Here is a 26,046-nt window from a genome sequence, read left to right as displayed (position 1 = left end):
TTTTCAGGAAATCTTTCTGCCTCATATGCCACGTTTTCATTCTGTTTTTTAACAAAGCTGCAGTCAAAGTGGTCCAAACCTGGGGACTGCTGGGTAACAACAGGACACACCTGATGAAGTGGAGCAAAAGGCTCTTGGCCAAGACCTCAAACCTTTTGAGGAGAGTTTTAAACTAGGTGGAGAGAAATTACAACCCAGTTAAGTGTGGAAACTGTTGACAGGGGTGGAAAGCAAATGGTTCAGAGTGCCAGGAAAAATAGACACTTTAGGAACAACAAAATGGGGCAAAAGAAGGCCCTTCTGATATGCATGCAGCCTTGGAAGGAAGCAGAAGAAATTAAAGCTCCATGTACAGATGAAGAGTTGTGACATCGTTGATGCTAAAATAACTGAGATATGGTGGCACAGCCTGCATAACTTGAGTGCTGTGATGCGTCGTTACAGGCTCTTCAGGAAGGGCAGGCAGGGAATAAATCAAAGAGAGGTTGCCCTTAATGCAAAGGAGCAGCTTGAAGTCTTGTATACAGCAGACAGCAGGCTGGTTGAAAAGTTGTGGTAACCTGGAAATCTGAGGAATGGCCAGTGAATATGGCATTGTGGTGGGAAATTTTGCCAGGCCACCTGATCAGGGTCAGGAAGATGACAAGTTTTTTAAATAACTAGAGGAAATCTCTTTATTGCAGAACCTGGATTTTATGGGAGACTTGAAACTCCTTGCCATCTGCTAGATCTACACAGAGAGATGCAAGCAAGCTTTCCAAAGGGTGCCAGAGATAGTTTCTTAGTGCAGGTATCAAAAGGGTCAACTAGGGGATGGATCAACTCACAGCTGGATCCAATACTCATCAACAAGAACTGCCTAGCAATACGGCAGTCAGTGGTAGCTGTGGCTGCAGTTAACATGAAATCATGGTGTTTGGGATCCAAAGAGTAGTAAGGAGGACAGCAGCAGGAGAGTTCAGGCCTTAGAAGGTAGTCAAGCAGACTTTGGAAAGCAGACTTCAGGAAACTGTTTGGTGGGATCCCATTGGAGGCAGCACAGAAGGGCAAAGAGGTCAGGAAAGACAACAGGTGTTTAAAGACAGGATCTTTCTAGCACAAAAACAGTTCATCATGATATACAGGGAAAAAAAACAGACCAGAGACTGGCTTGGTTAAACAGAGAGCTCATGAGAGTGCTCCAGTGCAGAAAGGCAGCATACTGGGGTGGAAAAGGGGACAGTTACAAAAGAAAAACTGACCCATACAGGTCCTTGGAACCCTATAGGCTGCATCCAGGAGTGTTTGGAGAATTGGCTGATATCCTTGCAATGCTGCTCTCCATCATCTTTGGAAGGACATAAAGATTCATGCCGTTACCCAATGACTGGTAAAAAAGAAATGTCAAAAGGTTAACCCAAGGGACTACAGGCCCGTCAGCTCCACTTTGTTCCCTGGGAAAACCAAGGTGTAAGTCATCTTACTGGGATTAAACGATGCCTGGCCAACCTGATTGTCTTCTGTGATAAAATCACTGGATTTGCAGACAAGTAAAGGAAGTAGATGCCATTTACCTCAATGTTAGGAAGGTACTTAACACTAACTCCAGTTAGACTTTTGTGTCTAAGTTGGAACACTATGGCCTGGATGGGTAGACAACTAGATAAGTAAGAAGAATGGTTGGGTACCAGAGAAGGGTTCATAGCTGTTGAATTAAGCTTAAATGAAACAAACATGTCAACAACAAATCCTGTTTATTTTTTGTCCACTGTTAGTGACAAAGAAGGGTAGCAAAATATAAGAACTTCCTGTTTATATTTTGACCAGGTTTAATCTGAGAACAGGATCCTAATTATTTTACTCGTTATTTTACCTCCTAGTCACATTCTAAAAACATCCCCAGATCCATGCCACTAATTCTGAAAATGTATTTGTCTTTTGTTTTCCTTCCTTTTCATATCTATGTTTTTTCCTACATCTATCCTCACATATCATGTTTTCCATATGGTGTTCTGGCATGCTTATGGCACGTGCAAGAACACATTCAAAATTTTGGATTGAAAAGAAAAGGTAGCCTTTCGTATTTTCTGCACTGAAGATATCAGAAGAAACAAAAAATAATTTGATAGCTCGACAGCAATAGAATTCTTTGTAAGAGAAAGATTTGATTGTTTTGAGGTGAAAAAGATGTCAGTTGTAGAGCTGTCCCAGTTTGCCCCTCCAGTGAGTTTGACCTCTAGTTTTTAGGGTATTAGAGCATTTCTCAGATGAGACACTGTAATGCCTACCTCCTAAATTCATGCACACATGTGGCTTTTCTAGTCTGAGGAATGAGAAATACAGTTAAGCATCCAAAATTAGTTTTCTCTCTGTGCACTATGAAAAGAAAAAAAGAAAGCACAATTAACATATCCTACATATTTAAAAAATATATATTGGTGAATGTGGTGAGGGATTTCAGTGTATGTTTCTGCATGAAAAAACTAACGTAACAGAAACTAGGATTTTTAATTCAGTTTCATCAAAGGCTGTAATCTCTTAAGTGAGAAAATGATTATGTTTTTTGAGTAAGAAGGCACAAAGGGTGTTTATCTTGTTACCACTCAAACAACATTAAAATATGCATAGGATGCTTTAAGAGTGTGCTGACTTTCTTGGGTCTTAATCTGGAAGGAACAGTGTAGAATCCACTAGTGGTTTCTGCTTCCTGTACATTCATGCAGCCAAAGACATGCTCACATTAAAAAAAAAAAAAAAGAAAAAAAGATTGGAAAGCTGAAATTCGGTATCCTTTGATCAGTTATAAAAGAAAATGCTTAGAAGTCATTTCATTTAATGACAGTACTAATTATTTTGTAGCTGATTGTTAATAGTTTATTTTAACTGGAATTCTGAGTTGTATGGATTTACCAGAGCTTCAGAAATCACTTTTTGCAATTGTATGGGCTCTGTGGTTTCTAATTTTAATTTCTCTACACAAAACTGGGCATACAATGGAAGTGTAGTTATTACTGTTGCCTTTTCTCCTTAGACAGGAACTGAATTATGTTTCTCCTATCTGTACCCTGACAGAATCTTAGGACTCTTACAAGAAAAGAACTACATACCCCTTTTGTGGAAGGGGAAGAAGAAGACAAGAGTATATAAGAGTATACAAGTATACTTCCTTCAGGATGCACATATTCTCAAACATTCTGAAAAGTATATCCATAAACTAGGACTGGCTTTGAGACTAGAGAACAATCTTGTAACTTCTAACTTAAGGTCATCACACTTTTCAAAATTTTCTTTAGCAGTATGACTTTTTTAAACATATGTTTGTATCTATATATGTATATAAGTAGATACAAGTAAATATATGTACTTGCACTTCTAACTACTTCATCAAAACTGTTTCTCCTTATTTTAAATATCAGTGATTTATGTCTTTTATCATGTTAAAGCAGTAAACCACAATGGAAGTTGCAGCATTATCGACATCATCATTACCCTGTAGACCTGCTTCTGCACTAAGCCTTTATCCAGAAGTGTAATACTATAAAGCTGAAATGTGCAGGCCTTACTTAATTCTCAGTCAATAAAATTTTCATTGAAATCAGTAGGGGTCTGCCCAGTACAAACTGATAAGAATCTAAGAATTTTTTGAACTGTGATAGGTGTGTTTGCATCATCAGAGCTTTGTGAAAATGGACACAATTCTCTATTTGTTGACTAGTGAAAACAAGTTATGTATGAAAGAATACTTATTTTTTTTCAGTTTCATTTTGTACTCCCACTTGTAGTTGTAATTCCAAAAAGTATGTTTTTATTTTTCAGAGTCAGTATGTTATGCTCAAATATACATGAATTCCAGGAGCACTAACAGCATTATAGACGAGCTGCTGTCTTGTGCATCCAAATTACTTTATATAGCCTATGGGCTATAGAAACCATGTAGGGAAGAAAAAAAGTTATAACCTAGGAACAAGCATACGTGATGTTGATGACATAGTGCATTGTGTTGTTGAAGGAGGACGTGACAGAAATATACACCAGATGTTCCTTTGCTTTATAAGGCCACAAATGAATCCAAAGTTGCAGCAATTAGTCTGTCACCTAACTGAACTCCTGAACACTATTGATGAGACCATACCTTTTACGTTTTTGAAACACTTTAGGAAACTGCTGTTCAGGTAAACAAAGCTAACAAAGCTATCTATTCTTTCTACTGAGTGAAAAGCACATCTGATTTTTAAACTCCAGGCAGCTCAGAACTTAGGTTTGTGTGCATGTTTTTTTTTTTTGTTTTGTTTTGTTTTGTTTTTTACATCTCTGCTCAGGCATCTGTGTACATATATATTTACTGAATAGCTCATATCCTGCATTAGTATGGTAGATTTCTAAAGTTTTCAGTACTATGACTGCTTCTGTAATTTTTCACAATAGAATTAAAAAAGATGGAAGTGAAGGAAAAAAAAAAGGTAGATTATTTGTTTTTTTCCAAAAGGTGAAAAATGAGTAATATTTAACCTCATGAACTTTAACAAGAACTTCAAAGTCCTGCACCTGGGAAAGAACAACCTCAGGTAGCAGTACATGCTGGGGGCCATGCAGCTGTAGAGCAGCTCTGCAGAAAAGAAATTTGGTTTTGGTGGACACCAAACTGAACACAAATGAACAATGTATGCATGACTCAGAGAAGACTAATGGTATCCTGGAATGCATTAAGCAAAGTTTTGCCAGCAGGTAAAGGGAGGGGATCCTTCCTAGAGTACTGCATCCAGTTCAGGGCTGCTCAGTACAAGAGAGACATGGACATCCTGGAAATAATCCAATGAAACACCACAAAGGCGGTGACAAGACTGGAGCATCTCCCCAATTAGGAAAGACTGAGAAAGCTGGGACTGTTCAGCCTAAAGAAGAGAAGGCTCAGGGATGATTCTATAAATGTTTATCAATACCTGAAGGGAGGGCATAAAGAAGATGGAGCCAGGCTCTTTTCAGTGGTGAACAGTGACAGGACAAGAGGCAATGGGCACAAACTAAAACATGAAGTTCCTTCTGAACATCAGAAAAGAGTGAGAGTGACCAAGCGCTGGGACAGGTTGCCCAGAGAGGTTGTGGAGTCTCCCTCCTTGGAGAACTCCAAAAGCTGTCTGGACATGGTCCTGGTCAAGTGACTTTAGGTGATCCTGCCTGGGCAGAAGAGTTGGACTAGACGTCCTCCGTCCTCCGGAAGTACCTTCCAGCCTCAACTGTTCTGTAATTCTTTCACTCTGTGATTGTGTGGTATGATGGTGCTAAGCAGGGAGTAGTGCTTTATTGGAAGGAGTTCAGGGAAACGTGCAGTAAGGGGGCATAGGAGGGGATCTGATTGCATAATGTATATGGGATACTGGAAAGGAAGGGCTGTGTGTAATACATGGCTTACAAGAAAAATATTTAAATTAATAAAAATATTGAAAGTTTTTAAAAGTCTTATCTGGTTCCTTAGAAAGGAAAGGGGAAAAAGAGACATAAAAAAGAAAAAGACATTGCTGCCTTAAACTGTAGGAAAATCAAGCAGGAAGTACTTTACCATTTGCTTTCCAAAAAAGAAAATATTTGAAAGGGTTTTCTTTAATTTTTAAATCAGTTAGCTCAGAAAGATTTGTGAAGTATAGTAACCTCTGTACATACCAGTTTACCGACGTTTCTGAAGCCACTGTCAAATGGTAGAATTTATAACCTATCTTTGGAACATGAACATTTCAGTAAAATGTTATTTTAAAAAAACATTTCTAGAGCGGTGCATGATGCAGTAACTTTCCATGTTATTTCAGGTATATGTAAACAATATGAGCTATCATACAGTGGATTAGAATAGATGTTCCAAATATTTACAATGCTTTAAAGAAAAAATATCTCCAAATTTTCTCCATGGGAACATTTTTTTTTATTTCCCTGAGAAATATTTTTCTGTATGATTTTATTTTTATTTTTTTCAGAAGCCCCTCACATTTGTGCAACTTATTTCTAAATAAGTCTAAAGACTTTGCACTTAGTCCAGATTTCCGAAAGGACAATTATTTAAATTCTCCAAATGAATTACTTAATCAAAGCATTCCTTTAAAACAACAACAACAAGAAAACCAACAGAAGACTACCTGAGAAATTACATTTTCCACATGTCCCCCAAGACAATACGTGGTGCTAACAGAGGAGATTTTTTTTTTTTTCTCACACACCCAAACCAAAAGCATTTTGGGGATGTATAGTTTTAATGAAACAAACAGAAAAAATTCTGACAGTCACTGGAGACCCCTAATCAGGCTTGAAGTTTGGCTAGAATTTTAAAGGGATTTATGCAATATGCTTATGGAATAAATATATATCTTTTAAATGAGTAAAAAGTTGGCTTAAGTTACTGAATTTTTACAATGGAGTATTAAAGTCTTGTGTTTGTGTGTGTCTGAACCAGTTTATGAATCTGCTAACAGCTTTCAGCTTTCAAACAAACTAACAAAATTTCTTAACTTAAATAATGGAGTTCCTTCCAGTGTACTAAACCCAGGCTTTCTAGATTTAACTAAACACATCCAATATCTTTGCCTTATCTTATATTGAATATAGAAAATCATAGCAGTCTGCTTTTATTGCAAGAGGGTGGGGAAGGGTGATTGTGAATAAACAGTATGTCTCCCTTTGAAAGAACCACTTGTAAGATAAGGAAAAAAAATTATTTTAACCAAAGCCCTGTCATGCTGCAAACTCCTACAAAACCAGAATTTCAAGCACATCAGGAATAGCTTGGTGCTGTTGTCTGCTGCCTCATCATTAGCACACATCAATATGGTTCTTCTCCTGAAACACAGGACTTGGTCACACCTGCTGTTGCTGTAGGTGTTCAGAAATTCATTTATAGCACATCTACCTGCTACCTCTTCATCTACCAAAGGCTTGAGTTGCTTACCTTCAGGAATGTCTGCAATGAGTTTTTATCTATCTCAAGATTTTTCAGAGGATGGAGGAGGGAGAAAGACAGAGAAGTAGGGATTTTAGTGGGAGATTTATGGTTGAGTACTGAATTTCCTTGGCTAAGCCAATTGCTGTACTTATAATTTATGTCAAAAATGTTTCTAGAAGTTTTGGAAGATAACACTGGTCTTCTGTAATTTGAAATAAAAATAATTAATGTGCATTTTTTTTCTTCATCTGTTGTTTTTGTTTGTTTGTTTTATTTGGTTTTGGTTTGGAATCTACTGGATTTATTTAAATATTTTTGTAGGCTTTAAAAAATTTATATTGACTTCCACTCAAGAAAGGATAGTTTTTCCTATTTATTTTGCACAACAGTCTACCTCCTGGTTTCTTATACCTCTAGTTCCTTTGTCTTTCCCATTTTTTTGTTTATTATAACTTTTATATCTCCCACTACATTAGTGCAGCCAGCATTTTGCAACATGTAGAGGAAATATAGAAAGTGATATGATGACATTATACAGAGCTAAGCACGTAGATCACCTGTATACAAAGAACTGGACAAAAATTATACTTGGTTTAGAGAACAATTACATTCTCTTGTTTGTGTGTCTGCCTATTGTTATGAAAACGTTTTAATTTAAGAAAAAATTAGTCTGTATTCAATTTGTTTTCATGCTGGGGGGCTTTTGAAAGACAATATTGTAGTAGTGATCCTCCTGAGAGGAATTAAAGAGTGACTGATGCTTATATTAAGTAAAGAAAATGCCATCACATGTTTTCCTTCCTATCCCAATAGTGTTCTGGTTAACTTTAGTTTATAAAGTATTACATCCTGGTATAGTTTAGCTGTTCTGCCTGAACAGAAACTGCTCATTCCTTAGCAATCTTTTTGTGTCCTTCAGGAAACATTATTCTCATGCTAATAGTATACGATTTTCTATTTTCAAAGTTATACCACATTTATTATCTACAAAACTGATTTGAATTTATATCAAGAGCCAGCAAAATCTTCATCACTTACTTATTTTAAAAAATTAGTTTTAGCCATAAGATGACTTTAGTCACTCCTTTGAAGAATAGTGTCTGAGTCTTTTGTCCTGTGCAAAAGAAGTATGGAATATGCAAAAACCAAATGTTTTCCTTGATAGTCAAATGTTTCTACCAATGAATTAGCAGAAGAAAAACAACAACAATGACAACAACAAAACCAACCACATTTCTTTTGTGCATAAGAGGTTTTAGCCAAAGTAAGTGAATCAGGGTTTTAATTCACTTGGGTTCAAATTCATTTAGCCTTGTCATATTGAAGAAAAGAAAACCATCAACCATAAAGAAGCAGTCAGGCATGATATTGAACAGCTGAACTTGTCAAAATAATCAGCATGTAGTTATGAAGTTGCATTCAATGTAGTGCTGCTTTACATTTATTGCTATTGTGTTTGATTTTTACATGCTTTTAGGCAAATAGATGTAGGCTGTTTTGTTTTGTTTACTTCTTGAGTTGTAAAATCATTATGAAACGTAACCTTTACTTAGCTTTTGACCACTGATTAGAGTACTGTTAATTGTTTTAAATTTGTCCTGTTTGAATAGTTATTCTATTTCCCCAAAGGCATACTGATGGAAGGACACCTTTTTGTTATTTATTAGTTATGGCCAGTAGATCTATTTGCAAGTTTTTGAGCTTTGCATTAGCTTGTCATAAGGCCATATTTCTTTGCTGATTTTTCCAACTAACTAAAAGTACATTTCTTATATCTGCATGTGCAAATCAAAATGAACACTTTAATCTACATAGCTCTGCGTATATATATATAATTAAAATAAAATCAGTTCTAGGTCATTCACTACTGTTCGCTTTTTTTTTTTTTTGACCTCAGTGCCCTGTTAAAACCTTAACATTAGAATTTTATTTTTAGCACCATACTGAGAAATTCATAAGCAGACAATGATTATTGGTAAGTTACTTCATGAATGGTAAATGGCTTCACTACAGTTCCAGACCATGTATTTTCCTGTCAATACTGTTTACAGCATGTTGTGCTCTGCCTCTTAAGAAGAAAGGAGGACAGCTTATGTTATATTAATAAGCAACTCATTTATAAGTAGGAAGTTGGTAATCTTTGAATATTAATTGGAATAATTCTAAAGGAACAGTTAGAAAACAGACACAGAAAGAAGACTCCTTCCTGTGAGTGTTGAATAGTGCATTATTTTTAGACTATAAATAATTTACATGGAATTTCTGCTTAGAGCCAGCAATCTTTTATCTTTGCGTCCTTGCTTTAAACCCAATCAACAAAATGACATCTAACTTCACATTTTCCCTAGAGCTTGACAGTCATGAAAGCACAGCCATCTTTAGGCAGATGTTTGCAGTTGAAAAGATGCATTAAAGCATGGACCATTAGCTGAACTGTTGTGTAAGTTGTCAAAGATTCAGGTTGTTTAACAAATTGATATCTATGCAGAAAACAAGACTGAGAAGTCCAAGGAATGCTGCAATAGTTCTTAATGACAGTCTTTGAGATCAACAAGAAGTGCTACATAGGGAAGAGTATGAACAGAATGACAATAGTGCATGTTTCAAAATAACTTTAAACTGAATGCAATAGATAATTTATTAAAGTAATATATCCCCTCACTACAACTCCCAAATATGCTGAAGCAGATTTTTTTTTCTGCCTAGTCTTATCTATTGCTGTCATATTTAAATGAATTAAAGTGTAACTTAAGCTTCGCAGAGAAACCTGTCTTAGAACAGGTAATGTGATGCTTATATTGTGCTGCATGCAATTCACAACTATCCAGGAAGACCTGCATGACTCAAAAAAAAAAAAAAAAGTCCAACCTAAAATTGATTATTACAAATGGAAAGCTGAATAGAAATAATTAAAAAACTGAATGGAGGAGAAAAAATGGGAACAGAGGGTCTAGAAAAGTGTAAAAGATAAACAGAAATTACAAAGTCTCAGTGAAAGGTAGATAAAAAGTGTGGCAAGACAATAGAAGATCTAAAGGAAAAATGGGAAATGCTAGTAAATATTTAATGGAATATGTAGACAAGAAAAGAAAAAAACACTTAAAAATGGGGAAAAAAATGTAAGACAGTTTACCCCCAAGGAAGGAAAGAATTGGGTGTTATTGAAAAACAGAAACTACAAGAGAGGTAGGAAAAAAAGAAATGAATAGTTAATCCTTGTGTGTGCACATGCCTACAGAGATGAGAAAGTTCCTAATAAAATACAGACTTTGCATATATACATATACATGCCACTCATGCTCTGTTATTGCATAGAGTTTAAATGTTTAATGTTCTCATCATTTGTCTGATTGAGCTGAAATATAAATTTGTTTTATCATATGTTTCACGAGATCAAATTATTCTCCTGGCCTACCAGGGCTATATTAGGGATGATACTGAAAAACAACTCTTCAAGTATAGTTCCAAGTTGCTAAGTGTATGTAAATATATATTTTTAATAAGAACATACCTTTGTATAGAATGGGATGCATTAGGAGCTTTAAAAAATAGCAAAATTTGGACAGGGAAACAAATGGAAATTAATTCTTTGCAATTGCAGATTAGTGAAGTCATTATCATAGTCATGCAAAACTCAGCAATATCAACCCAAAGTTTCCTGCTTATTCTGTTTCCTGGGATTTAAATTGGAGCCTCTGTCTGGTAAATAATATATGTTAGCTCTGGATTTGCTCTTATCTTTTAATACTGTATAGTTTTTCTTCCTTCTCTTTTTGCTGCTAGAATCCATTACTCTAGATAAGGGGACAGATGTCTTATTATTCTGGTTAAACATTCATTAACGCTGACAAAATTCATTAAAAACACTTCAAATTTTACTGCTACTTTCAGTAGAATGAGAATGGGAATCCATATACTATTGCTACAAAGACTTTGTTTACTATTTTTTTTAGTAGAATAAAGAAAATTTTAAAAAATGATATATGCATAGCAGATAGCTTTGTTGTAATTTAGAATCGTAGAATATCCTGAGCTGGAAGAGACCTACAAGGATTGTTGAATCCAACTCCAGCTCCACACAGGACCACCCAGAAATAAAACAATATGGCTGACGGCATTGTCCAAACACTTGAACTCTGCCAGGCATGGTGCCGTGACCACTTCTCTGGAGAAACTGTTCCAATGCTCAACCACCCTCTTGGTGAAGAACCCTAATATTCAACCTGAACCTCCCCAATGCAGATTCATGCCATTCCCTTGACTCCTCTTTCTGTCCACCAGTGGGATCAGTGCTTGCACATCTACCCCCCCCCCCATGAGGAAGCTGTAGGCTGCCATGAGGTCTCCCTTCTGTCTCCTCTTGTTTAGGCTGTACAGACCAAGTGACTTCGGATGCTCCTCATCTGTCTTACCCTCCAGCCCCTTCACCACCTTTGTAGCCCTCCTTTGGACACACTCTAATACTTTTATGCCTTTCTAATATCAGGGCATCTAAAACTGCCCACAGTACTCAAGGTGAGGCCTCACCAGCGCAGAGCAGATTGGGACAGTCCTTTCCCTCGACCTGCTAGCAGCAATGCCATGCTTGATGCAGCCCATGATAGAGTTAGTCTGTTTGGCTGCCAGGGCACACTGCTGACTCATATTCAATTAGCCATCAACTGGGACCCTCATATCACTTTATGCGGGGCTACTATGCAGCCTTTCATCCACCAATCTGTACATATATCCAGCGTTGCCCTGTCCTAGATGCAGAATCTGGCATCTCTAGTTTGTCAATATCTCTCTGCAAGGCCTCTCTACTCTTGAAGGAGTAAACACCTCCTCCTAATTTAGTATCATCTGCAAACCTACTCAGTGTATGCTCAAGTCTTACATCCTGATCATTTATAAAACCATAAAAGAGAACTGACTCTAAAATGGATCTCTGATGAACCCCACAAGTGACTGGCTGCCATCCTGATGTAACCCTATTTACTATAACCCTTTGGGCCTGACCCATCAGCCAATTGTTCACTCATAATATTATGTACTTGTCAAGATGTATGCTGGACATTTTATCCAGAAGGATACTGTGAAAAAAAAAATATTGAAAGCTTTGCTGAATTCCTAAAAGATTACATCAGTTGGCTTCCCTTGGTCAACTTTGTGGGTAACCTCGTCATAAAAGGAAATTAAATTAGTTAAGCAGAACTTTCCCCTCATGAATCTTTGCTTGCTATGATCAATGACTGTGTTTTCTTACAAGTGTTTTTCAGTAACTCCCAGAATAATCTTCTCTGTAATTTTACCAGGCACTGAAGTAATACTGACAGGCCTGTAATTTCCAGGGTCTTCTTTTCACTCTACTTGAAAATCGGTACAACGTTTGCCAGCATCCAGTTGACTGGGACCTCTCTGGATTCCCAAGACCATTGAAAAATAATTGAGAGAGGTTTCATGGTGACATAAGTGAGCTCTCCGAGTACCCTGGGGTGAATCCCACCAGATCCCACAGGCTTATATGTATCCACCTGAAGCAGCAAATCCCACAAGAGTTCGGTGTTGGCTGGGAATTTATTGTAATGGTCCTCCAGCTCCAGGCACTTGGGGGTACCAGAGCCCATCATTGATGTTGAAGACAGAGACAAAGAAGGCATTAAGCATCTCTGCGTTGTCTACATCCCTACCTGTGAGATGACCATCCTCAGCAAATAATGGATCAGTGCTATCTCTGGTCCTCCCTTTGCCATTAACAGATTAAAAAACAACACACTTTTTGGTTGTACCCCACAGACCTGGCCAGTTTCCACTCTAAGTGAGCTTTGGCCACACATTTTCTCCCTCCAATGATGAACATCATCTCTGTAGTCCTTTCACATCAGCTGACCTCGCTTCTAGTGGCCATATACTTTATTTTTCTGCCTAAGACCTGGAAGAAGATCCCTGCTCAGCCAAGCTGGCCTTCTGATCTTCCAGTTCCCTGAACACCCTGACGTCTGCTCTCTCCATATTCAGGGTTGAAGTGTTGGTGGCAGTTTTCCTCTTACCACCAAAGATTTTAAACTCCACTACTTCATGGTCACTCCGGTCAAGGCAACCAGCCACCGATCACCACTTCACCCACAAGACCTTCTCTGTTTACAAGCAACAGTCTAGGGAGGGCATCTTTCCTAGTTGGCTCCCTTAGTACCTGTACCAAGAAGTTATCATCAACATGTTTTAGTAATCTCCTGTTTTAGGACAAGGGCAGCTAATCTAGAGGCAAAATTAGGTGCAAAATAAACTAGTTCTACTGAACAAAATGAAACTTCCTACAGGTGTGGGAATGGGAACAGAGTTCAGTTCAAGGCTGCAGATTAGTATTAAGTCTTTTTTTTTCCTGTCTTTTCAAATCTAGACTATTTCTACTGATGTGAATATGTAAATTTCACTGAAATCTATGTTCCACTACTCTCTACATTACATTTTTTTTTTTTTTTTTTCCCTGCATGGTCTGCTAAGGCTTCTTTAGGCTGTCTTCTAGCTGTTTTCTCTAGCTGTCTGCCTGCCTCGATATTTTTCTGAGGGAATTCTTCCTCAGTTAAAAATGATATTCATATTTTATACCCTTCATATTGCTTCAGTCCATCAAAGTTTACCATCTAAAGATGTCTGCTGTGTTGGCTGATATTTTTCTACCTCCCACATTTCTCTGAATGTTTTCTATGGCTTTCATTGATGTCAAAGGCATAACTCCTATTAACCTGAGTCAGAAACACTCCATTCCAAATATGTGTTAATGAGCAATTAAGTGTTTAGGGGAAGTTAAGTCACCTATATATTTTTAAAGTTTTTAAATGTAATTTTCTGTTTGAAAGTAATTTACTAACTCAACTAGCTTTCAAACAGATGGTCACACTAGACAGCTAATTTCTAGAGCAAGCATCTTAAGGAGGTGCTCTCAGGAACTTTCTGTCTCAAACATCATTCTTCTGGAAAAATTCAAAAGAAAATGAAATGACAGCATCATCAGATGTGGAGTAATGCAGTTGTGAATACAATTTATAAAAATTGCCTTGCTGTAGTTAATATGCAAAACCTATGTGGCTACATTAATTTCATTTGTATTAAAAATAAAAAATAAAAGACTTACACAAATTTTAGTAATTTTTTCTTACAGACTTCCAAGCAAGTGTCTGAACATTTCACTGTGTAACTGACAAGGGCTGTACACTAGAGGCTATATATCAGGTATTAATTGTCACTTTGCAAGCAAATGAGATAAGAGTCAGGCTTGCACAAAAATTACACTGTCTTAAAAAAATAAACAATTCCTTGGAAAGCATAAATGAACTGATAATCAGGCAGCTAGACATTAGTGTGAAGAAATGAGCTCCTCGACACATTTCTGAACACCTGAAGAGAATTTTAATATGATATAACTAGGTTCAGTAGTTATATCACACTATATATTCTAATCTGTAACAGAAAATCAACAACCAAAAGAATGAAATCTGCCAGAGTGATCATCTCAGTCCTAACCATGTCTAGATAAATGTTATAGGTATTCTTGACTGCTTTTCTTATCTACTCTAAATACTTAATTGGAAAGCGAATAAGTTGCTTAGCTATACTAGAGCAAGACTATTTACAAGTTGCCATTCATTGGAGTTTTTATGACTCTAGCAAAGTGCACACTGGCAAAAAGCCACAAGCATTTATAAACATTAGGAAAACTGATGTGTCATAACATTAAAATCTGAGTACAGATAAAAGAAAACTTGCTTTGTTCAACATCTACAGTAACATAATGTAAACTGTCTTTGAAATCAATATGATTCCATGATTCCTGGTGCTATTATAAGCCAGGTTCATCCTCCCTGGTTCTGGAAGTGTAAACCTTTTACCTCATTTGACAAGAGTTGTAAGAAGACCTTCAATATATACAAAAATAGGAGCCTTTCCCTCAAACTCAGGATGGTGTTGCCTCCTGAATAAAGGCACACATGGAGGAAAATTTTCTTTGACAACTTTCTGCGAAGCTTCTTATTTCCCATAAAAGAACAGAAGGACTGAAGAAAAGGAGAGAAAAGGCAATACAACAGTAACAGAGAGAAAGTTAATGAAGAAAGATTACGGACTAAGTGTTGCCTGAAAGAGATTTGCCACTATATAGAGAAAATGTCTAGTTTGAGTTCTGTTGTGTCCATGGAAAGAAAGCTCTGCATATCCTTAGTAAATAAAGTTCACATAAGGACTGTTTGACTCCACACAGCCCTGAACTTTTTCTAATCAAGTAGGTCAAAAAGGGCAGTACTGATGACAACCATAGGATTCAGTTTCCATGGAGACAATGTATGTACTTGTACATTTCTGAAACAAAATCAAACAGAAAATGGGGAATGGGGAATTCAAGCATGTCCCAGAAAATTTGAAGTAAAACTTTAGGAGCTGAAGGCCTCACTTAAGGAATTAAAATAAGATCTGGATATTTTCCAAGAAGGTGGCAATAACTACAGACAAACTCTTGTTCTTCATGTAATTAAAGAGGTTATTTCTGACATCTCTTCAGCTGTATCTTTCTCCAGAAGTTGCCCCAATGAAACCAGAGTTGCCAGAAGCAAGCACATAGCTACAATTCAAAGTTCATCACGTGCTATATCTATTTAAAGTAAAACCAGTGGCACAAGAAATGAATGTGCCAGGCTACGAACTTGAATGCCCCAGCAACCAGCACATGCTCTTCAGTTGTCATTAAGTTAAAAAGGGTAAGCTGTTGCACAAGAATAGATGAACCCTGGGGGGATGTTACTCCTGTCAAATAAATCAAAGCTTGTCTGGAAACATTCTGGTAGATTACTTACAATCAGAGATGAAATCTTTGTTGAGGAAGCAATTACAACGTCCTAGACACTTAAGGACAGTCCAGATGCATCAATTTCAACCAGGAAACCAGGGTATCTGTAGCAGGGACTCACAGAAAGGAAAAATCACTGGAAAGAGAAATCATAGAATGAAAGGCCAACATGGAAGTCAGCTTTTAGGATGAGAAATTGGATGAATAGGATGGAAATTAATACCCAGGAATGTTAGAAATACAGCTCTGAGCCCAGTATGGAAGAAGTGGACTCTGAAGTCATGTACATTGATCTAGACTATGGTAAGGAAGAGCAATGCTGAATTTGTGAAATAGAGTAGGCATGAATCCAAATACTAAGATAAGCAGTTCAGTGAACTGAAAATTCAGCACTTCAGTTGATACTGTAAAGAGAGTTGCACAAGGGATAGGATAATTGCAAGTACAAGGTATGCTCAGTTAACAGAGCTTAATGACGGTTCCTTTCATACTGTGGAGAAAAAAAAAACAAACCACAAAACAAACAAACAACAACGAAAAATAACCCAAGGGAAAAAGAAAAGTTAAAAGGGCAACATTTATGGTTTCAGAATAAGTTTCAGAGCTCTTCTTTTGATCAAGTTGTTTAAGGACCAATAAAGGAAATTTTGCTTTTGCATATATAAAGTATTGCTGGCACTAGTTCAAATATAAGAAATTTGAATAGTTATACTGCAAAAAGAAGGGATCAAAGCATCACAAACAGTATCACCCATTTATATTCAACATAAACAATAACTAAAGAGATTTCACTTATCAAAAACTAAAAAACGTATCTTTTGATGTTTTATCCTTTTTAAAAAATCTGTATGCTGAAACAGCTGTAGAGAAAGTGAAAACTGGTCTTTTGTTTTGACTAAGGATTTGAATCAAAAAAAGTACAAATATATTCTAATCAAAGGAGAAGGTGGCATTTTCACAAATTGTTCACACTGTCTGGAACCAACAGTGGAATTGACCTCTAGATTCAGATATCTAAAAGTAAGCATCTACACTACAGGTTTTGACATGTACTCAGTGAAAGAGCTTTTTTAGATACAATGGGCAGGATTCAGTTTCCTGAAAATATATACCTACTGATGTTCCAAATGCCCTCTTTAAGTGTTATCTGCATGGAGCTTGCACACCTTGAAAATCCAGAACCTAGAGGAGATTCTTGTCCTGTAGAGGCAGGTGGAGCCTGCATAAAATATAGTATATAAGAGGGCAACAGATACTAAAGTCCAGGGTTTGAACTGAAGGTGAGTTGAACATGTCCCAAGAATTCAATTAGTTTTACTGCATGCATGTGTCTTGTGCCGTCTGAAATGCCTGGCCTTTACCTACCACAATAGAAGTTTACGGCTCTGTCATTCATCCTACAGCATGTCTGCTGAGTGAGAATGTCTTGGATATCTTAGGGCATCCTAAGGCATCTCAAAAACTCAGATGCTTTCTCATTCCATAGTAACTTCCCTTGTAAAGGCACACAGAGCAAAAACTAACAATAAATAAATAACCAACTAGGTTATTACAGTTTGTCTTAAACATGACTTCTATGTTAAACTTCCATTTCCTATGAAATATTCTTAAACATACCCTTAATTCTATAATCTGGATAATGCTGAACATTGAAACATAATCCTAATACCCACTCACTACTCTGTCAGAATAAAACAAAACAAAACAAAACAAAACAAAAACCAAAAAACAGTTATAGGTAATTTTATTGGTATCAGTAGAAAAACATCTCTTTACATTTTGAAAAAGTGAGATTCTAAATTCTTTACAGACCCTGTTTCTGCTTTTATATGATCAAATACTGCATTAGAAAAAAATACTGAACTCTATTAGTGCAATTTATAGTCAAATCCAGCCTTTGTATAAAAAAGGATAGATTCAGACTCAAAGTCAAAATACTTCCATTATTTATTCTAGTTCCATTTTGCAGTTGAAAGTGAAGCACAAAGCTAGTGTTTACAAGACTCAAACATATATAACCAAAATTAAAATTGACTAGTTTATTTTCATTATAAGTGAATCACAAATTACACTAACACTGAAAAAAATGAATAAGCCTTCTGAAATTTAATTTTAATAATTTAAAGCACTTATTGTACTGATTTTTTGTTAGATTGTATGAGTTTTTATTTTGTTTTTAATGGTTGTTTAGGAAAACAGATTAACTTAATCCTGTTTAGCTGTTTTAAAATAAATACTTAAAGCACACCTAAAGCTTAGATGTTTAAAGTCATAAAATTTACAATTGAAGGCTGCCATTCTAAAATGCTCCAAATGAAAATATGGTGTCACGTTAACTTATACCTGTCAATATGAATAATTTAGTTCTCAACTTACCCAAGCTTCCTAGATGTAAAAGCTTAACAGCTGTCTCATAATATATATAATTTCAAAATGTAAAATAACTAAAAAATCCCACTTTTGTATGTTTTAAATCATACTGCACATAATCAGAGTAAAAACAGTAGAAATAAGTAATTCACTTAACAGAACATTCACTACTCAAGAAATATTGAGTTTTTGTTCTGACTTTGAGTCAGTCTTGTCTATGGTTATGGCTACTTGATAGTGAATATTTCTGCATCGCAAACATGCTATTCATGTGGTAAAAAGAACACTCCAACTAAATATTAATAGTATCCCTGACCTTGCTTTCTAAGGCTATGTCCAAATACTGGTACATAGTGTCTCAGTTTCATCCATTAGGAAAACGTGCTGGGATTGTAACCTGAAAATAAATTATTCTCCTCATGTCCCAACCTCTGATTTGGTGGCAGTACTTGATATGAGAGAGCTGTATTATGCCCCCAAATATCCTGGTTTGCATGATGGGGAGGGGAGAGGATAAGTATGAAGGAGGCTGGAAATGGGTGTGCCATGAAATTCACTTCCTTTGCAACATACATGCTCAGATAATGAAGCATCAGTTCTGCTGCCCAGACATAGGCTCGTGAAAGGACTTAGAATGCCTCAGGCACCTGCATGTGGCTGGCAAATATAACATAGAACCTACAAGTGTCATATAGAATCAACAGCTGGAAGCCAGGCAGGATACACTTTGCCATTTCAGGTGACACTAAATCAATACCTGTGGTCAAATGAATTGAGCCCCTTGGCAGCGCAACAGTAGTGTCTAGGGAACCAGCTGATCAAATGTCAATGTCTGGTTTTACAGTGACACAAATAGCTCTGTTGATTGTATTGACTGGATCTTCATTGACTATAATGATAGTTTAGACTCCTACCTTAGAGGTAAACTTAGGCTTGTAGGCTAGATCTGAATCCTTGCATACATGAATTACCTCATGTGGTTGACAGAATAACATTGCTCTAGCCTGGAGGAAGTATTGGCCTCAGATGGTCAGTCTCCATCTTTTGCTCCTATGCTATAGCACAATAATGGCTTCCTGTTAAAACAGAGTTTTAGAAATTCTCAGTGACACACAAAATCTTGTAGATTAAGTTCAGCATCTTGAGAAAAAAATTCATTCCTGACATGGGTATGTGAGTAGTTTTATGGCAAGGAACTGGCAGATGCAGATAAATATGTTCATATCCTTCTTCGTCTCACTTCACCTAGGGAACAAACAGAGAATCACTGTGTAACAGTTTGCAGCTAGGAGTTTTAGTTTGTTTGTTTGTTTGTTTGTTATTTAAAGTCATAGTGACCTAAACAATAATTTATCCAACCACTACTCCCAAACAGTGTAAAATAACATCTCCAAAGAGATGTTCTCTACCTTTGTTTTACTGGAATATCTTTTCCTTGCACTTCAGTTTTCTTGCAGTGTTCACTCACTATCCAAGAACCTTCATTAAAAGTTATTCTAATCTATTCTAGTCTTCATGAAAAGTTATTCTAAAAGCCCAGGCAGAGGGGATCAGCAGTAGATCTATCTGAACTATAAGTCTGTGTTATTATTATTTTATTACCAAAATCTCTTCACAGCTTTTTTTTTTCTTTCTTTTTTTTTTTTTTTCTGAAAGATGTTTATTATACTTAATTTAAAATATAAAGCAACTTTTTTTTTTTTTCCCCCCCCAAGAAAGTAGACAACAGTTCTTTACAAACTGAAGTTAACATTGGCAGAACCTCTGGAAATTGTTTAGCAGTTCTCTTTTCTGGCAATTTCAAAGTTCAGTGAGTGCTTTGCCTATAATTACCATAATATAAAAAATTTTCAAGGTCTGTTTTTTCCACTTTTTGTTTCAAGTAATCTTTTCTAAACTAATAAAATATTTTTTCTACTCTTAACTTACTTCATGGTTTACCATATCCGTCTGTACTCATCTCTGTTGAGGCTACACCTCTAATACTGTGTTCAGTTTTGGGCCCATCGCTACAAAAAGGACATCAAGATGTTGGAGCATGTCCAAAGAAGGGCAAGGAAGCTGGTGAAGGGTCTGGAGAAGAAGTCTTATGAGGAGTGGCTGAGGGAGCTGGGGCTGATTAGCCTAGAGAAAAGGACAGTCAGGGGAAACCTTATTGTGTTCTACAATTACCTTAAAGGAGGCTATAGTGGGGTGGAGTTTGGGCTCTTCTCCCAAACACCAAGTGGTAAGACAAGAGGGAATGGCCTTAAGTTGTGCCAGGGGAGGTTCAGGTTGTATATTTGGAAAAATTTCTTCACTTAAAGGGTTGTGAAGTATTGGAACAGGCTGTCCAGGGAAGTAGTTGAGTCACCATCCCTGGAGGTCTTCAAAAAACGTGTAGATGTAGAGCTTAGTGACATGGCTTAATGGTGGTCTTAGCAGTGCTAGGTTAAAGGTTGGTCTAGATGATCTTAGAGGTCTTTTACAACCTGAATGATTCTATGATTCTATGATATTTTGAAATGGTTCATCTATTTTCTTTATAGATTACCATGCATAAAAGTACATCTCTCAAAGCCCACTGTTGTCAAATTCTAGCCTTCTAATGTTTGGTAATACAATTTTATCACATATTCACAATTTCATTTATGAAATGCATGAGCTTGGACTTAATGGACAGATGGACCAGAATGAGTGGCTTTCACAACTCTCGTCTTCTCCTTGCAAGTTTGCAAAATACATAAGAATTCTGACTTGAAAATCATTGAAAAATAGAAGCAGAAAAAAGTAACAGGAATACACCAATGAAAATATTTAAACTTGCAGAAATAATTTAAAGTGGATAGGGCTGTGTTTGACCCAGGTGGCACTGAAAACATATGAAGACATAAATCTCAGAAACAGCTATGGAAAACCCAAGGAGTAGACAACAGAACACCTCAAGTATAGAAGATTCAATTTGAACAGATCAAAAAGCACAATAAGGATGACACACAGAGTTGCCCTTGGGAGCTCATTTTATTTGGCTGCAAGGGAACAGGGCATTCACCAAAGCTAACATTTCCACACATAATTACATATGAGGACAAACACAATCACTGAGGTCTGCCTCATGTCTACCTGAAGTTTCATTTTGCTAAAGCTGTCAAGTTCAAACATTTCATATAAATAAATAAATAAATAAATAAAATAAATAAAACTGCTTTTTGAAAAGCTAAGGAATAAGGTAAATGAAATGAAGGAAAATCCAGGTTTATGGTGTCCTACACCTTTTGAAAGAATTTGTAATTTTTTTTTTTTTTTGGTAATTTCTCATTTCTTTGGTATATCAACTGATTGGTTTTAATGCAAAAAGTACAATGATCTTTATAATTACATTTTTTTTCCTTGAACATGCTATTTTTTCTACTTTGGCTATTAAAAAGGAAACAATTTTCTGGGACAAGAAAGAAAATAATTTCTAAGGAAATCTTCCTTTTTCTGTCACAGCTATCAAGTTACTTGCCAAATACAAATAAGAAGAAGTTTCATGTTCCTTTTTTTTGTTATGCATAAAAGTCAAAATCTTCTAATTATTTACCAATTAATCAAATTTAGCTTACAGTTAACAACTAGGAAAACAGAACCCCAGAACAATAGAAGTAGTACTTACAGGTTAAATTCTCTAGACAGATATTGTTTTTTGAGCTGGGACTTTTATCATCAACCAAATGATGGTTGATGATAAAGAAAAACTTCTTTTTCCCCTCTTAGTAATGATCAGCTTTACCTATTTTTTACATTGCTTTATTTATTGACAGTTTTGTGTTTCTTCTGGACATCATAGAGTGAATCCATTCTCAAAGAGTCAAATTAAACGTTGCTATTACCACATATATTTTATGCATTCTTGCTGGACTAACTACTATATAGTTTTCTTATAGAATCAAAGAGTCATAGAATATCCCGAATTGGAAGGTACACACAAGGAAAATTGAGTCCAACTCCTGGGTCCCCAAAGGACAACCCAAAAAATCAGACCATGTGTCTGAGAACATTGTCCAAACAATTCTTGAATGCTGGCAGGCTCGGTGCTGTAACCACTTACCTGGGGAGCCCATTCCAGTGCCTGATCACCCTTTTGGTGAAGAACCCTTTCCTGATATCCAGCCTGACCCTCCCCTGTCCCAGCTCCATGCCATTCCCTCAGGTCCTGTTGCTGTGCCCAGAGAGCAGAGCTCCGCGCCTGCCCCTCCGCTCCGCTCGTGAGGGAGCTGTAGGACCCTCTCAGTCTTCTCTTTTCTGGGCTGAACAAACACAGTGATTTCAGCCAGTGCACATATTTCTTCCATATAATTGTTTAATCATATGGTTTCAGCTTGTACTACATAAAACACAATGAGAAGGATCATGAATTATTAAAATCAATGCTTCTCAATACTCTATACAAACAATATTTTTCTGTTAATTTTTGATTATTAAATTACCAGAAAAGAGTTAAATTTCTTGTGCTATACAACAGATTTAATGGAAATAGTCCTGATGATTTCACTAGGATCTAGATCAGTGCCACTGGGAATACATGAACATGTGTATTTTGTTTGTGCAATATATATTCTGAACTCAATAGGAAGTTTTGTTGAGCATTATACCATCTGTCAGCTCTTATTTATCCATCCAAGTATTACACGGAAATTATTCCCTTCCATGTTATGACCATGGGGAATTTCTAGTTGTAAAATAAGTAGGATTTTTTAAAGTAAATTTAAACAGAACATCATAGTGCTTTATTTTAAATTACAGTGATTTAATAAACATCCCTTGGTGATCCAGCACAAAATACACATCTAAAAGTTCCCTTCACATTTACTGTGATGCAATATGAAAACAAAAGTAAACATAATACTTGATCATAGTCACCGTCGCTGTACAGCAGCGTCCCACCCACACATTTTTATGGCATTCTTATGTGAACATGTTTGCCCCAGACAATAAATATCAGCGAGAGCTTCATTTGGCTGCTGATTGAGATCATTACAAACATTACAATGACCTCTTCCCTGAAGTGTGTTTTTTAAAAGTAATTTCTTGTTCCTATCTCCAGCAGCCACGCTCTTCCCTCCTGCATTTTTGCTTCACTGATTATTTCCTTATATGCTCTAGATAATGCATTGAGCCTAGACCTTTCCTCTTCTTTCTCTGTCTCTTCTCAGAAACATTTCTGCTGTAATACTTTTTCTTCTTCCCCTTTGCAACTAATCCATGCTTTTTAATTCCAGTTGCCAAGAAGCAAGTGAGGGATAAATGTGGTCCAGGTGCCGAGGGGATAAAGTGGAGCATTTGCAAGATAGCATCATCAGCATGCCCTTTAAGTTGGTTGTCATTCCTCCAAGTGATCACAGAAACCCCCAAAGCCGTTTTTGTCAATTTCCTAGCTCCTGGCTAGCAGTGAAGGAACTGCACCGTGCTGTTAAGTGGAGGGTCCATTCAGCTGTGGCTGCCTATAGCCAACCCACAGTGACCACACCTAATCCCACCAAATCTCTGCAGCAAGTTAAGCAGGGCTGGGCCTGGTTAGTACTTGGAGGGGTTCCTTGCTGGGAATACTGGGTGCTGTAGGGCAGAGTTTTGTTTTGGCAGCCATCGTGGTCATAGTGACCATGAAGCGGTTGAGTTGAAAATTTTTGGTGACAGGGAGGGAAACTGCCACCAAAACTCCAACCCTGGATATGGGGAGAGCAGACTTCAGGTTGCTCAAGGAACTAGTTAGTGAGGTCCCCTGGGAAACTGCTTTTGAAGGCAACAGCGTCCATCAGTGCTGGTCAGTCTTGCACTGCCTCCTAAAAGCACAGGGTCAGGCAATTCCAAAGATGGTGCAGGGTCTAGAGGGGAAGACGTATGAGAAGTGGTGGCTAAAGTCACTTGGTCTGTTCTGGCTGGAAAAGAGGAGGCTGAGGGGAGACCTCATCACAGTCTACAGCTTCCTCATGAGGGGGAGTGGAGGGGCAGGCACCAATCTATTCTCTTTAGTTACCAGCGATAAGCACCCACGGGAATGGTGTCAAGCTGTGATAGTGAAGGTTCAGGTTGGATATCAGGAAAAGGTTCTTCACCAAGAGGGTGGTCGCGTACTGGAATAGGCTCCCCAGGGAAGTAGTCACGGCACCAGGCCTGTCGGGGTTTAAGAAGCGTTTGGACTGTGCTCTTAGTCATATAGTCTGAATTTTTGCGTAGAACTGTGTGGTGCCAGGAGTTGGACTCGATGATCCTTGTGGGTCCCTTCCAATTCGGGATATTCTATGATTCTATAATAATTGCCTTTGACTGACACACTTTTGTTTTTTATACTTTGTCTGATAATGGGATTTGTGGCACACAGATCAAACACCCTTTGAAGGGAGTTTCAGCTTTATTATGGCACACAGATGAATGATATCATAAAACTCAATATGGTTATCCAGGGTCAGATAAAAGGTCTGTGTAGTTCAACATCCCATCTCCAACATTAGCTAGAACAGATGACCAAAGGAAGAGTAAGAAAAAGGAAAATATATTCATTTAATGCTCATTACACTGCAGTGTGGTTTCTGCATATCCAATAACCATTAATTTACATTAACTGGTTGAGTCTCCAGTTCATAAAGGGATCTGGGGGTTTTGTTTCACTACAAATTGAATATGAGTCAGCAGTGTGCCCTGGCAGCCAAACAGACTAACTCTGTCATGGGCTGCATCAAGCATGGCATTGCTGCTAGCAGGTCGAGGGAAAGGACTGTCCCAATCTGCTCTGCGCTGGTGCAACCTTGAGTACTGTGGGCAGTTTTAGGTGCCCTGATATAAGAAAGGCATAAAAGTATTAGAGTGTGTCCAAAGGAGGGCTACAAAGGTGGTGAGGGGTCTGGAGGGCAAGACGGTTGAGGAGCATCCCAAGTCACTTGGTTTGTTCAACCTAGAGAAGAGGAGGCTGAGGGAAGACATGGCAGCCTACATCTTCCTTATGAGGGGGAGTGGATGTGCAAGCACTGATCTCTCTGGTGAACAGAGAGGAGTCAAGGGAATGGCATGAATCTGCATTGGGGAGGTTCAGGTTGAATATTAGGGAAAGGTTCTTCACCGAGAGGGTGGTTGGGTACTGGAACAGGCTCCCCAGGGAAATGGTCACAGCATGAAGCCTGCCAGTGTTCAAGAAGTGTTTGGACAATGTTCTCAGCAATATGGTTTGATTTTTGGGTGGTCCTGTGTGGAGCTGGAGTTGGACTCAACGGTCCTTGTGTGTCCCTTCCAACTCAAGATTATATGATATTTTTAAATTATTTTTATTTTTTAAAAGGAGTGACCAGAACGGCACACGGAACTAAATATAAGTGTGACTTATGAATTTTGAAATGGTTAAGTGTTCTCCAGGGTTTCCTGTATTGTTTCATGATTCTTTCCTAATAATTTCTAGCATATGTTTTGTCTTTTTGATTATACTACTTACTGATCTGCTATTTTGATGGAACTGGTTGTCATAAGCCTAAGATTATAAACTGGTAAAAAAAAACATATCAAAACCTATAGATATTAAGCTAGAATTCTTTTTTTTTTTTAAACATATGAACCAATTTTTATTTGTCCCCATTTAATGACACCACCCATTCTCTCGGCAAATCACTTATATGATACTTCCTCAGGTGATCATAGTTGAACCTTGACCTTATTCATCTGAGTAACTTTGTAACATAAAATATCCTTCAGACTTCATTGCCAGTTTCTTTTTCAAGGTATGTATTAATGAAGACATTGAAAATAATAATTTTAATTTAGGTTGGTTGTAAAGGTCCTCCTGAGGTCACTTGCTTCAACAGCCTCCTCAAAGCATGTTTTATATTAGGTTCAGTGTAACATCCAAAGGAATTTTGAACTCCTCCAAGAATGGAGGCACCTACCACACTACAACCTCCTTTAAGGTAGTTGTAGAAAGCAATATATATATATATATATATATATATAA

The 26,046-nt window shown here is 37.2% G+C and overlaps 1 protein-coding gene across 40 annotated transcripts in view; it reads left to right on the top strand.

The window, feature by feature from the left end:
* GPC5 (glypican 5) overlaps positions 1-26,046 on the top strand; it is a 765,123-nt gene that overhangs the window by 305,894 nt on the left and 433,183 nt on the right. The window contains exon 7 of one of the 40 annotated variants that reach the window (XM_080577268.1): positions 4,466-25,975. The exons of 37 other annotated variants lie outside the window; for them this stretch is intronic. In XM_080577268.1, coding sequence (XP_080433394.1) covers positions 4,466-4,480 — 15 coding nt within the window. In that variant the 3' untranslated portion in view covers positions 4,481-25,975. 2 more of the 40 variants (XM_080577258.1, XM_080577262.1) reach the window with 2 other exon arrangements.

The sequence above is a fragment of the Anser brachyrhynchus genome (assembly GCF_964034855.1).
Source record: "Anser brachyrhynchus genome assembly, chromosome: 1".
NCBI classification, from domain to species: Eukaryota; Metazoa; Chordata; class Aves; order Anseriformes; family Anatidae; genus Anser; species Anser brachyrhynchus.
The sequence above is the reverse complement of the archived record's forward strand: the minus strand, read 5'-3'. Positions and strand labels throughout refer to the sequence as shown.